Source organism: Vipera berus, assembly GCF_964194415.1.
Source record: "Vipera berus genome assembly, chromosome: 13".
In the NCBI taxonomy this organism is placed as follows: domain Eukaryota; kingdom Metazoa; phylum Chordata; class Lepidosauria; order Squamata; family Viperidae; genus Vipera; species Vipera berus.
The window spans coordinates 9,942,112-9,954,995 of NC_138216.1; the positions used below are offsets into that span (position 1 = coordinate 9,942,112).

Genomic DNA, 12,884 nt, shown 5'->3' on the forward strand with positions numbered 1-12,884 from the left:
CCTCGAGTTAGGAACACAATTGAGCCCAAGATTTCTGTTGCTAAGCGAGACAGTTGTTCAGTGACTTTTGCCCCATTCTGCAACCTTTCTTGCCACAATTGTTAAGTGAAATGACTGCGGTTGTTAAGTTAGTAACCTGGTCGTTAAGTGAATCTGGCTGCCCCATGGGCTTTGCTTGTCAGAGGGTCGCAAAAGGGCATCCCAAGACCTCAGGATACTGCAACTTGGCCAATTGCCAAGCATCCAAACTCTGATCAGGTGGCTATAGGGATGCTGCAATGGTCATTAAGTGTGGGAAAACGGTTATAATTCACTTTTTCCAGTGCCGTTGTAACTTCAAATGGTCACTAAACCAATGGTTTTAAGTTGGGAACAACCTTGAGGAACTCATCCACAGCAGTCACGGACAAGTGGCGGGTCAACTGTGCTTGGCCAGACTGAAGTCTTGGGCCAACAGTAGCTGGTCTCTCCCACCGAACGCTTCCGCCCGCCTCTCTTCGGACTGACGTGCTGTCCTTCTGCATAGCAAAGAAACTTACTAGAGAGCCTCAAGCGTTGAGTTCACCCGCAGAGCAGAGGCCAAAGCAGCCGTTCCTTCGTCCCCGATGGCATTTTCTTGTAAGCTGAGAGACAACAAAGGCAAAGGATTAGTTTACTTCACAGCTCAAGGCTGGTGGAGATTTGATTATTATCGGCTCAAAAGTGGAAACGTTTGACCAATACCCGCAATGTAAGAACAGTTTTGAAAATGATGAAATTTGTGAAGATGACTTCTTGGATTAGAGGGGGGGGGACACTACATTGATGGTTGACTGGAAACATCTTATAGAATTTTTGCATAAAGTTTGCGTAATGGGAGTCTACCTATATACCAGGGGTAGGCAAACTTGGCTCTTTTATGACTCGTGGACTTCAACTCCCAGAATTCCTGAGCCAGCCATGCTGAGGGGAAAGGGAGAGGTTTCCAAGCTGAGCCATGCTGGCTGAGGAATTCTGGGAGTTAAAGTCCATGCGTCATAAAAGAGCCAAGGTTGCCTACCCCTGACTTATACCTAACTCGAGTCTTCTGAGCAGCCAAGAATTCTTTTGAACCAAATCAAATCCTGTTCTGTGCCTTTCGTTCAACAGAGGCCTTTTATGTGAGGATTCAAAATGGTAGCATCAACGTGCTCTAAATGGCTGGCTTCACATGAGCTAAACTTAGTGAATTTTAACTTGGGTTAGTTGGCTTTGTGGGTTAGCATGTTGCGCAATCCCTGTCTGTTTCACTAAATTAGGGTTGGGTGTATGAAGCCCAGTTACCACATGGCAGGAGCCCACTGCTGGGATATACAGTATAATATTTATTAAATATTTAATACGTCATTAAAGCAGGGTCATCTCAAAGCATTCAGCTGCAACACAAATTCTGACGTGTCTAAATCAATCCTGAGATTTTAGAAAAGCGGGTTTTTTGTTTTTTTCTATTTATTGCAAAAAAACTATTCTTCGTGTGAGATCTAGATGAAGACTTACTCCAAGATGGTCAGGCTCTTGTTGCATTGTAAAGCCAAATTCAGGGCCTTAGCAGCTTTGGCCTGAATGAAATTCCATTGCAAGCTAAAAGAAGAGAGAACAATCAGAATAAAAGTCAAATCTTCTAAAATGTATCAGTGCGGAATACGGGAGCTGTGAGTCTAAATTGCTGTCCTACTATAGGTCCCAAGTGAGAAGGTGACTGCCCCATCCTTTCTCCAAAGTACTTTCCCCAAATCCTCCCTTGAGTGAAGTTTGGGGTTCCAGTTATTCAAGGTGAAGGAAATGTTTTGGTTTTTTTTAAGAGTCAAAATAACTTTTTGTCTCTTAAATAAGTACCTTATATGCCCAAGGATATTCCTTGGACAGCAAAGGCGACTAACAAGCACATATTAGAGCGCATAACACCAAATAAAAGAAAAGAAGAAATAGGGGTGACATGATAGCAGTATTCCAGTATTTGAGAGGCTGCCACAAAGATGAGGGGGTCAACTTATTCTCCAAAGCACGGGAGGGCAGGACAAGAAACAATGGTTGGAAACTGATCAAAGAGAGAAGCAATCTGGAATTAAGGAGAAAGTTCCTAACAGTGAGGACAATTAACCAGTGGAACAGCATGCCGCCAGAAATCATGGGCGCTCCATCACTAGACAGTCACTTGTTTGATATGGTATAGGTTCTCCTGCTTGAGCAGGGGGCTGGACTAGAAGACCTCCAAGGTCCCTTCCAAATTTCTATTCTATTCTGTTCTATTCCATTCCGTTCCATTCCATTCTAAATATGTCACTGGAAGGCAAAAATCACAAACTGTGTCTTACTTATTTTGGCCACATCATGTGGGGGAATTCACCGGAGATAGCAATTATGTTTGGAAGGGTTAGCGGTAAAAGACAACCCGGCCATCAAAGAACACGGTGGCTGGAGACCAACAAAGCTGACCCCAGCTATAGCATAGAAAAACTCAAGCAGTGCAAGATCAGAAAAGGCGTAGCGACCTGGCCCACAGAATCGCCAAGAGTCAGACGGGACTGGATGGTTAACATCATCTTCATCAAGGCCAAGGAGCAGCTTCAACTCAAGGAAAGTGGTTTGGGGAAGCAACTTTGCAAATTGGACCACACGCTTCATACTGCAAGGTCTGATGGACAACTCCTACCCTTTTGTGAGAGGCAGAGCTTATGCTGTGGATCTGCTTCCTCCCCCACGCACTATTTTTACAATCCCCTGGAGTAGGAAACTCAAGAGCTTCTGGGAGATTCCCGTCCCCGGTTGGTGTCCTGCACTTGGCTTTGTATTTCAGACACACGAGGCCTAAATCCCCGGATGAGGCCATGCAAAAAAAAAAAAAGCAAACGCCACCCGCGCCCAAGTTCCCACAGCTCACTGTAGAGAAGTCAGGGCTTGGTTCTCCTTCAACGCTTGGGCAATGGTGTGGATCCCTTCGTCATGTAGCAAGTTGGCCGCCAAGCTGGAAGAAGCCCCCAAAGAAAGGAGAGTTAGAAAGGTGCATGGGTGCTAGGGAAGATTTAGCTTCACAGGAGCGTTTCAAAATAATGTAATATACTCATGCCTTCCTGGTTCCTAGCCCTAGGCCTTTAACTGAGACACCAACTTGGGTCTCAAATTAAAACTACCAAAGGAGTAATTAAAATAGTCAGCTCCCAAAAGCTTTGATATGGTGCTATGACAAATGTCTTGCTCTTTGCGTTTAGATCTTTTTGAGAAATACAGGTGTTCCCCAGGTGTCCCAATAAACCAATGAAAGACATCCTCAATACAGGTAGACCTGGACTTACAATGCACAGAATGGGACAAATTGCCTCCAGCCAACTCACTGTGGCCAACTCACTGGAGGACAAGTCACCACAGCCGACTCGCTATACATGAATACATAAATAGCAGTATTCCAGTATTTGAGGGGCTGCCACAAATACGAGGGGGTCAAACTACTGTAGTCTCCAAAGCACCGGAGGGCAGGACAAGAAACAATGGTTGGAAACTGACCAAAGAGAGAAGCAATCTGGAATTAAGGAGAAAGTTCCTAACAGTGAGGACAATTAACCAGTGGAACAGCATGCCACCAACTCCATCACTGGAAGTTTTTAAGAAGAGGCTAGACCAGGGGTAGGCAACCTCGGCTCTTTTATGACTCATGGACTTCAACTCCCAGAATTCCTGAACCAGCTCAGGAATTCTGGGAGTTGAAGTCCATGAGTCATAAAAGAGCCGAGGTTGCCTACCCCTGGGCTAGACAGTCACTTGTTTGATATGGTATGGACTAGAAGACCTCCAAGGTCCCTTTCAGCTCTCTTCCGATTCTGATTTGCTGGGGGACAATTGAACAGTTCTATTTAATTATTTGAAATAGATTTTAAAAAATATTTTAATTTTTGCCATTCACGTTTCATTCTGTCCCTCCTTTTGCATCCTTTCTTTAATTATTCTCTTCCACAATCTCTTGATATATTAGTGTAATTCTTGTCCCACAGCAACTTGTCCAGCCATTTGTTACAAAGTGACATGTGAAGTTTGAAGTCGAACAAGTAGGGACTCACTCCAGATCCTTCAGGCTACGATTAACTCGCAGAGCATTGGCGATGGCTTGGGCTCCCTCTTGGCTTATGGAGTTTTCCCGTAGACTTTTTTAAAAAAAAAAAAAAAAGGAAGAGAAAAACCATTATTGGTGTTTTTGTAATACCTTCGTTTGGTACAAGACTCCAGTCTGACTTTAGAACGTAGAAGAGGACGGAGATACCTGCATCCTCACAATTCACTTTTGTGATGACTTAATAGCTAATTATTTTGTTTATACACCCCAACAAGAGGATGACAAAGTAGGCACGAGGGATGAATGATCCAGATATCTCAAGCAGCTGGTAATCTTTAGGGAGGTATAATATTATGAGTGTAAGCGTGCCACTACAAGAGAAGATTCGTAGCTCAGGGCTGAACTATGGAGTCCTTGGTGCTCTCTGAGCTTGGTGTCTTTCTTACAGACATTTCATTACCAAACTAGATAACATCATCAGTGTTAGAAGGGAGTGGGCTTTGTGGAGAGGAGGAGGAGGAGGAGGAGAATTCTGAGTTTGGTTGCTTAGTTGTTTTCTTGCAGACGTTTCATTACTAAACTAGATAACATCATCAGCGCTAAAAGGGAGTGGGGTTTGTGGAGAGGGGGACCACTATGGGGTCCTTGGTGCTCTCTGAGCTTGGTGTCTTTCTTACAGACATTTCATTACCAAACTAGGTAACATCATCAGTGCTAGAAGGGAGTGGGGTTTGTGGAGAGGAGGAGGAGGAGGAGGAGGAGGAGGAGGAGGAGAATTCTGAGTTTGGTTGCTTAGTTGTTTTCTTGCAGATGTTTCATTACTAAACTAGATAACATCATCAGTGCTAGAAGGGAGGGGAGGAGGAAGATGACTATGGGGTCCTTGGTGCTCTCTGAGCTTGGTGTCTTTCTTACAGACATTTCATTACCAAACTAGGTAACATCATCAGTGCTAGTAGTGAAATGTCTGCCAGAAAACAACTGAGCTCAAAGAGCACCAAGGACCTCACAAACGCAAATGTGTGGGATCATCACTGTTGACTTTGGCCGATGGGGTAAGTCATCAAAGGGCCAGGTTTGAAGACCCCTGGCCTAGACATTATCTGAAAGTTGGAGACTATGGATACTCCTCACCTCACAACAGTTTGTTTAGCGAACTGTTTACGACAACATTGCAATGAGTGACTTGTGAGCGTTTTTCACGCGGTATATTCTAAATATTCCTCCTTTGAGAATTGTAGGTAAAGGTCAAAAGACTTTCTAGGAGTTGGTGCTGGGTACACCGCAGGGTGGACCTACTTGAGGCTGGTGAGACCCTGGTTGCAGCAGAGAGCACGTGTGAGTGCTGTCACTCCGGTGTCGCTGACAGAATTGCTCTGGAGACTGAAACACACACAAAACCAGAAAATGAGCAGGATCTCTTCCTAATTGTACCGTTCCTGTTCTGTCAAGTTTTTTCACTTAACAACTGCAGTGATTAATCAGTGGAAGAAGGGCTTGCCTTCAGAAGTTGTGGGTGCTCCATCACTGGAGGCTCTTAAGAAGAGACTAGACAATCACCTGTCTGAGATGGTATAGGTTCTCCTGCTTGAGCAGGGGGCTGGACTAGAAGACCTCCAAGGTCCCCTCCAGCTCTATTCTGATTGATTTGATTGATTAACTTGATAAGCTTGGCAAAAAAAGGCTTAAAATTGAGCATGATTCACTTAACAACTGCCTTGCTTAGCAATGGAAATTCTGGTCTCAATCATATTTATTTATTTATCTCTCACCTTGATTTTTGCAAGCAACCCGAAGTGGCAAACATATACACAACACACCGTCCTCCTCCTATTTTCCCCACAACAACAATGACCCTGTGAGGTGGGTTGGGCTGAGAGAGGGACTGGCCCAAAGTCACCCAGTTGGCTTGCATGGCTAAGGCAGGACTTGAATTCACCGTCTCCTGGTGATTGGCCCAAAGTCTTCCAGCCGGTTTTCATGGTTAAGGCGGGACTAGAACTCCTCACCTCTTGCTTTCTAGGCTGGTGCCTTAACCACCATATCAAACTGACTCTGTAGTCTCTTTCCAAGGACAGAGAAGAAGTCACCCCAACGGATAGAGATCAGCAAGCCACTTACTCCAGGGTTAGAAGGGTGTGATTCAACCTTAGTCCTTCAGCCAAAGCTGCGGCACCCATGTCACCGACACAGTTTCCCGACAAACTAAAGGAAGAGAAATGTCAATAAGTCACCAGTTGATTTTAACCTGCAGAAGGACGCTTTAACCATGATTACAATTTAAGTTTCCATTCCACCTGATGGATAGAGTTATCATCTTGCAAAGGGACAGAGATTCGTTTATTTAAGAACATTTATATGGCTGCCCAACGAACTCTTAGTGTCTCTGGGCAGCTTACAAAGATAAAAATTCAATATAAAAACAATTTAAAAAGCAACAACCCCACCCCCCAACCCCACCCTCTCGGCAACATCAATCAATCAAATAAGCCGTTTGATGGGCTCCATCCCTTTCTGAGGTCCCCAGGTCTGTTGGCAACTAGCATGTACACTTATATATACCCCATGGATACACACACACATATCTACACTTCAGCATGTAAAACCATGTCTTCAGGCCCTGAGAAAGAGCCTAAAAGGGGGGGGCAATCTTTTCTCTGGAGGCATGATGTTCCACAGGGGCATGTTCTTCTTGGTTCTATGAGATGGACCTCCTTGGGAAAAGGGATCCGTAGCATTCCCTGTCTCCCCGCTCTGGTGAGTTGGGTAGATGTGACCAGGAAAAGACAGTAGGTGGAGCCCAACCAAGTGGATTCTAGTGTGGCACATTCTGTTCCCCAAGAGAAGCCTTCTAACGGCTTCGTACGTGGTCTAAGTCCTACAATAGGTGTCTGATGTCCTGACGCCCATATAAGGTGACTGAGTTCACGCTACAATATCGTTATTTTCCCCCTCTGCAAATCCCCATGGACCGGTCTGCCATCTTATGAATGGCCACCATCTATGGTTAATTTCCCCTGCCGCGAACCCTGTTGCCACCCCAGGACTGAGGGGAGGCATTCCGTTTCTCACTCCTCACATGAGGTCCCTCAGGCCCCAGTTCTTCTTCAGGGCTTCGGCCAGCTGCTTTGAACCTTGCGGTCCCACCCCGTTCTTCTGGAGGCTGGGAAAGGAGAAGGAGACCGTTAATGGATCCAGACATGCAGCATTGTCCTTCTAAGTGGTGACTCTCTACTTCAAAAGAGGGCAAACTTGAAGGGAGGGCCATGGATGTGGAGGGTCAGGAGGGGGGCTTTTCTCATTTGAGGAAGGGGCCTGTCACCAGCTCTGCTTCTCTCACTCTCGCTCTCTCTTATCCTCTATTTAACTCTCATTTAGCTATCATCCATCCATCTATTCATCTATCATCTATCTAACATCTCTCTATCCTAATCTATCTTTTCTGTCTATTTATCTATATCTGATCTATCTCTCTATCATTATCTATCTATCTATCTATCTATCTATCTATCTATCTATCTATCTATCTATCTATTTATCATTATCTATTTATCTATCTCTACCATTTATTTGTATCCCATTTTTATTATTTTTTCCATTCAGGTGACAAACTTACCTAATCCTCCCTCCCTCCTCTTATTTTCCCTACAACAGCAAACCTGTGAGGTGGGTTGGGCGGAGAGAGAGAGAGTAGCCCAAAGCCACCTAACCGCCTTTCGTGGTTTCTCGCTTTCTAGCCTGGTGCCTTAACCATTAGACCAAACCGGCTTTTTTAATAGGAGAAGAGCAGATTAAAGGCCCCTCTGCAGAATGGCTGACTTGGAATAGAGGCGAGCAGTCCAGCAGGCCAACGTTGTTTGCCCAGCCCCGCCAGAAAGGGCCGGGACGGATCAGGACCTCCCAGCGCTGCCTCAGAGGACAAGGGGATGGTCTCAACCGAAAAGCAGCTGAGGGCCTGCAATGCCAGCTGTTGGCCGGGAAGGGAGAGGGGTGGGAACGATGCAATGTGGCAACGATGGGCCAAACTCACTGCAGAGTCATCAGAGTTTGGTTGCTGACGAGCACCTCCGCCAGGCCAGCTGTCCCTTTGTCCTTGATCAGGTTGTTTTGGAGGCTGGAGGAAGAGAATGACCACGTTAGAGGCCTTCTGGGTCAAGGATCCAGGTAGTCCTCAACATACAGCCATTGTTAGGAACCACGCAAAGTCATAACTGTGCTGAAGAAAGTGGTTGATGACCAGTCTTCCCACTTACAACCGTCATAGAGCTGGGGAGCCCTGGTGGGACAGTACTGCAGGCTAACTCTGCCCACTGCCAGCAGTTCGATCCTGACCGGCTCAAGGTGGGCTCAGCCGTCCATCTTTCCGAGATCAGTAAAATGAGATCCCAGATTGTTGGGGGGCAATAGGCTGATTCTGCAAACCGCTTAGAGAGGGCTGTAAAGCACTGTGAAGCGGTATACAAGTCTATTGGCTATTTCATTTCATTTCATTTTATTTTATTAAATTTATATGCTGTAGCTGATCGGATGTTGCATTAGGAGCCCTGGTGGTACAATGGTTAGAATACAGCATTGCAGGCTAACTCTGCCTATAACCAGGAGTTCAATACTGACCGGCTCAGGGTTGACTCAGCCTTCCATCCTTCCGAGGTCAGTAAAATGAGGACCCAGATTGTTGGGGGGGCATAGGCTGACTCTGTAAACCACTTAGAGGGGGCTGTAAAGCAGTGAAGCAGTGAAATAACTATGTATGATTGACTTGCGAGGCCGGTGTGTTGTGCAATTAGCTCACATGGTGTTACAAGATGGTGGGTTTGTTGTCACTGTGAGTTGTGGGGGGGCACGAAGGGAGGCTCAGCCAATCTCACTGTATACATGTTGTACTTTGATGATAAAGGTTCATTCATTCATTCATTCATACATAAGCTTAAGTGATATGCTATAGCTCTAGCATCCCCACGGGCGTCCGATCAAACTTTGGGCGCTTGGCAACTGGCATGTATTTGCAACGGTTGCAGCATCCTGAGCTTACACGGTCACCATTTGCCACCTGCCCAGCTGGCTTCCTGCCAGCCAAGCCAATGGGGGAATCTGGATTCGCTCCCGTAAAAAAGATCATAACATTGGGGAATGACTCATTTTAACATCCGCCTTGCTTAGCCATGGTCCCAATTGAGGTTGTAAATCGAGGGTCGCCTGTACAAGGCTTGTGGGTTCAAGGCCGAGAAAGTGGAGATCTCCTTACTTTAGCGCAAGCAAGTGCTGGTTGTTTTTCAAGGAGTCAGCAAGCGCCTTCGCCCCGTTGGGCCCAATGGCATTACTCCGAAGACTAGCAGAGGTAAAGAAAGGAAAATTAGCGGCACACCAATAATCTCCAGACTTTGCTATCGGCTCGGAAGTAGGATTTTTAAAAGGCTTTTAAAAATACGATGAATTTTAAGCAGAGATAGAGATTTCTCCTTTTGGGGGCAGGCTCAGCTCAATGGCAGCCAGTTGCCGACCCCTCTCATAGTGCCACAATGTTTTTAATCCCACAAAATACTTACTCCAGAGCTAAAAGGCTCCTGTTGACCATCAGGGATTTAGCGAGAGCTTTTGCTCCTTTCGTACCAATCTGGTTTTCTGCCAAGCTGCCAAAAACAGGGAGTTTTAAAACACAGTTATGTTAAATAGCGGGTTCTTTGGCGCAGGAATGAAGACGCAAAGTTGAGGACAAGGTAACTCATCATTTATTTCGTGCAGAAACTGTACTGGGGAAATGGCTGCAACTGGCCGCAATATATAGTCTAGCCCCTAGGCGGCAGCCAATAGGTTTGAACCAACCATTGCGTTGTGGCCCCGACCCCCGCGCCTGTCTTAACCGAGGATGAGGACTCTGAGGATGATGGGGAGGAACTGGCAAGGCCTCCCTCTCCGGGGCCCTCTTCTCTGGCAAGGCCTCCGTCTCCCTCGGGAGGCCGAGAGGAGCAGCCAGTGCTTGAACAGCTGCAGCAGTCTAGCGAAGATGAGTCATGGCTAGACCCTCGAGAAAGACGCAGGGCCAAGCGTCTGCAGCAACGTAGGTTGGGTAGGAGGGCCAGGGAGTAGCTGAGTCATTGAGCCACACCCATTGAGCCACACCCCGTAAGGTATATAGGGGGTGTGGCTGCGCTCAGAACTTTGTGACGAACAATAGTTTCAACAACTTCGGGTCACGTCTTTGGGAACTCTGCTTCTTGTTTGAAACCTTGGTCTGCATTCTTGGCAACGCTTCTGTACATCTGCTAATGAACTCTTTGCTTGGATGTTATCTCATTTCAGCTGAAGTTTGAGGTAAGGAGCTTATGTTGCTGCCAAGACCTTATCAGTAGGCAATTAATTAAAGCCTGTAGCATTAACTCTTGCCAGTCGTGCCTGCTTGTCTGTCTGTGCTCCGGGAGGGGGGAACAGAACACATTGCCACCTGGAGATAGCCAATTGCAGCACAGGAGACCTGTAGTCTGGGTTGCTGGAGAGCCGTTAGCTGCTCCAGCAACCCACGTGGTATTCTTTAAGAGCCCAGCACATAACAAGTTAAAGGCCTTAAATATATATATATATATTTTTAAGTTCATTAGGCGTGCAAATTCTGTCCATCAGATATTGCAATCATTTTAATTTAAATATGTTGTTCTCATGTGCAGTATGGCTTTGTTGTGAAGTTGATGTTGTCTTATGGGAAAGGGATCAGACCCTCTCCCAAATCTCTGAAATGAATTCAGATTAACTAAAATAGAGGTGGGTTGTTGTTGTTGTTGTTTGTTTGTTTTTTGAGGTCCAGCATGAGCAGCAAAGGAAAGCTAAACGTGAATGTATTTATTTTTTTTATTAGAAGAGCTGAAAGAGGCTTCAGCCTTGGTGAAAAGTTATGGTTTCACCACAAATGAGCAACTGTCGCACTGGAATTTGTGTAAGTCTAGGATACTGCACCTAAAAGAATTTTGTGTTCAACTGAAGCAACTCTATAACCCAATCGTTGACAAGTCATTTTCGATCTCCATCGCTCCATCCTATCTGTAAGTAATTATTCCAAAAAAATATAGTCTTCTACTTCAAATTATAGTGTCAGAGGAGATATCAGTGGTCATCAGTCATAAGAAACTGCATTATTCAATATTTGCTCTTTACTGTCTTACAAGTAATATAATAAAAGCCTTGGAACATCAAGAAAAGTGACAGCCACAAAGAATTTGTCTTTCGTGCCTCCATTTGGCACTGCTAGAAATCAACAGAGATAGGATCTCTAATAGACCCACCAAGGGAGGAGAAGCAGAACATCAGTCATCTTCCGTCTCTGTTACGGGGTGGCAGTCTTGTCAGAAGGGGGAGAATGACCACGATTTCATCCCAAAACAAGGATAATTTCTTCCCCACCTAGGGGATAATTCTGCCAGCTGCTAATCATTTCCAAACATGGAAGCCTACATACAAAATGCCCATGTTCAATCTGTACAGAGAATGAGAGAAAGAGAAAGGAAGAGAAAGAATGAGAAAGAGAGAAAGAAAAAGAGAAAGAGAGAGAGAGAGAGAGAGAGAGAGAGAGAGAGAGAGAGAGAGAGAGAGAGAGAGAGAGAGAGAGAGAGAGAGAGAGAGAGAGAGAGAGAGAGAGAGAGAGAGAAATTGTGTTGATGAGAAATACCTGAAAAAGGTGAACTACTTGGGGGTTTGTATTGACAAACACAAACACAAAGCTATTTCAAAATAATTATGTGCCTCTCTGGAATGGTATTGGAAAGGACTTATTAAAATGGGATAAACTGCATTTATCACTGGTAGAATTTCTGTAATTAAGATGGATGTCTTAATACAAAGATGCTTTTTTTTGTTTGTTTCATACGTCCCCAATACTTGCAACTGATACTTCATTTAAACAATAGCAGAGGGGTATTATTCTAACTTTATATGGCAAGTGGGGTGGGGGGGGGAAACCAAGAATTAGATACAAACTACTGCAAGATGTTAAGGAAAGAGGGTTTAGCCAATTTGAAACCGTATTTCAATGCTTGTCGCTTGGTCTGGCTAAAAGAGTGAGTGAGCCTCCAGAATAAGAGGCTACTTGATTTAGATTGAAGGTCACGAATTAAGATTTGGAGGACACGGTCATTGATGGTATGACAAGGGTAAAGGAAATGTTGATTTCAACAATCACTTTGTTAGACGTGCTATTCTAAGAGTTGGGAATAAATCTAAAACAAGGTTTTCTACGAAGATGCCTCTTTGGCTATCCCTCCAGGAAGCTTTTTTTTTTAAAGAAAAGAAATGATGGCGAAGACTTAAGGTGGACTTAAGGTAAAATAATATCTTTTTATTTTGGTAATCCTATCCTCAAGCCTAAGGAAGAGCTAGAATCAGAAGGACACGCCTGCCACTGGTTTACATATTTACAGGTGAAAGAGAGATTTAAATGAGACAAAAAGAGCTATGGGTTTGACTTTGTTAAAAATGAATCGGAAACCCTACTGTGCGGTAGTGATGAATATATCATTGCTAAGATCTATAAAATGTTATTGAGTTTGAATTTGGAAAATTAATATGTAAAGCATTGTATGATTCAGCAGGCTAGGAAGTTTGGATATAATGTAAAGCTTGAACAATGGGAGAATATGTGGATGAAAGGTTTAAAATTTACATTAAATTACAATTTAAAAGATTTTTTTTTAATAAGGTGATGTATTGGTATTTAACACCAGATAAGTTATCAGGAAGGTATAATGGTACTTCAGATGAATGTTGGAAATGCAGATGTAAAGAAGGGACTTTTTATCATTTATGGTGGACATACGATAAAGCAAAGAAATATTGG

General features: G+C 44.5%; 1 protein-coding gene across 1 annotated transcript in view; it reads right to left on the reverse strand.

Moving 5' to 3' along the window:
• The window catches only part of NLRC3 (NLR family CARD domain containing 3), a 28,358-nt gene that overhangs the window by 4,464 nt on the left and 11,010 nt on the right, over nt 1-12,884 (reverse strand). The window contains exons 6-15 of the mRNA XM_081338141.1: nt 9,610-9,693; nt 9,309-9,392; nt 8,094-8,177; nt 7,143-7,226; nt 6,185-6,268; nt 5,363-5,446; nt 4,071-4,154; nt 2,900-2,983; nt 1,516-1,599; nt 540-623 (exon numbers count right to left, since the gene is read on the reverse strand). Coding sequence (XP_081194267.1) covers nt 540-623; nt 1,516-1,599; nt 2,900-2,983; nt 4,071-4,154; nt 5,363-5,446; nt 6,185-6,268; nt 7,143-7,226; nt 8,094-8,177; nt 9,309-9,392; nt 9,610-9,693 — 840 coding nt within the window. The remainder of the gene's footprint in view (nt 1-539; nt 624-1,515; nt 1,600-2,899; nt 2,984-4,070; nt 4,155-5,362; nt 5,447-6,184; nt 6,269-7,142; nt 7,227-8,093; nt 8,178-9,308; nt 9,393-9,609; nt 9,694-12,884) is intronic.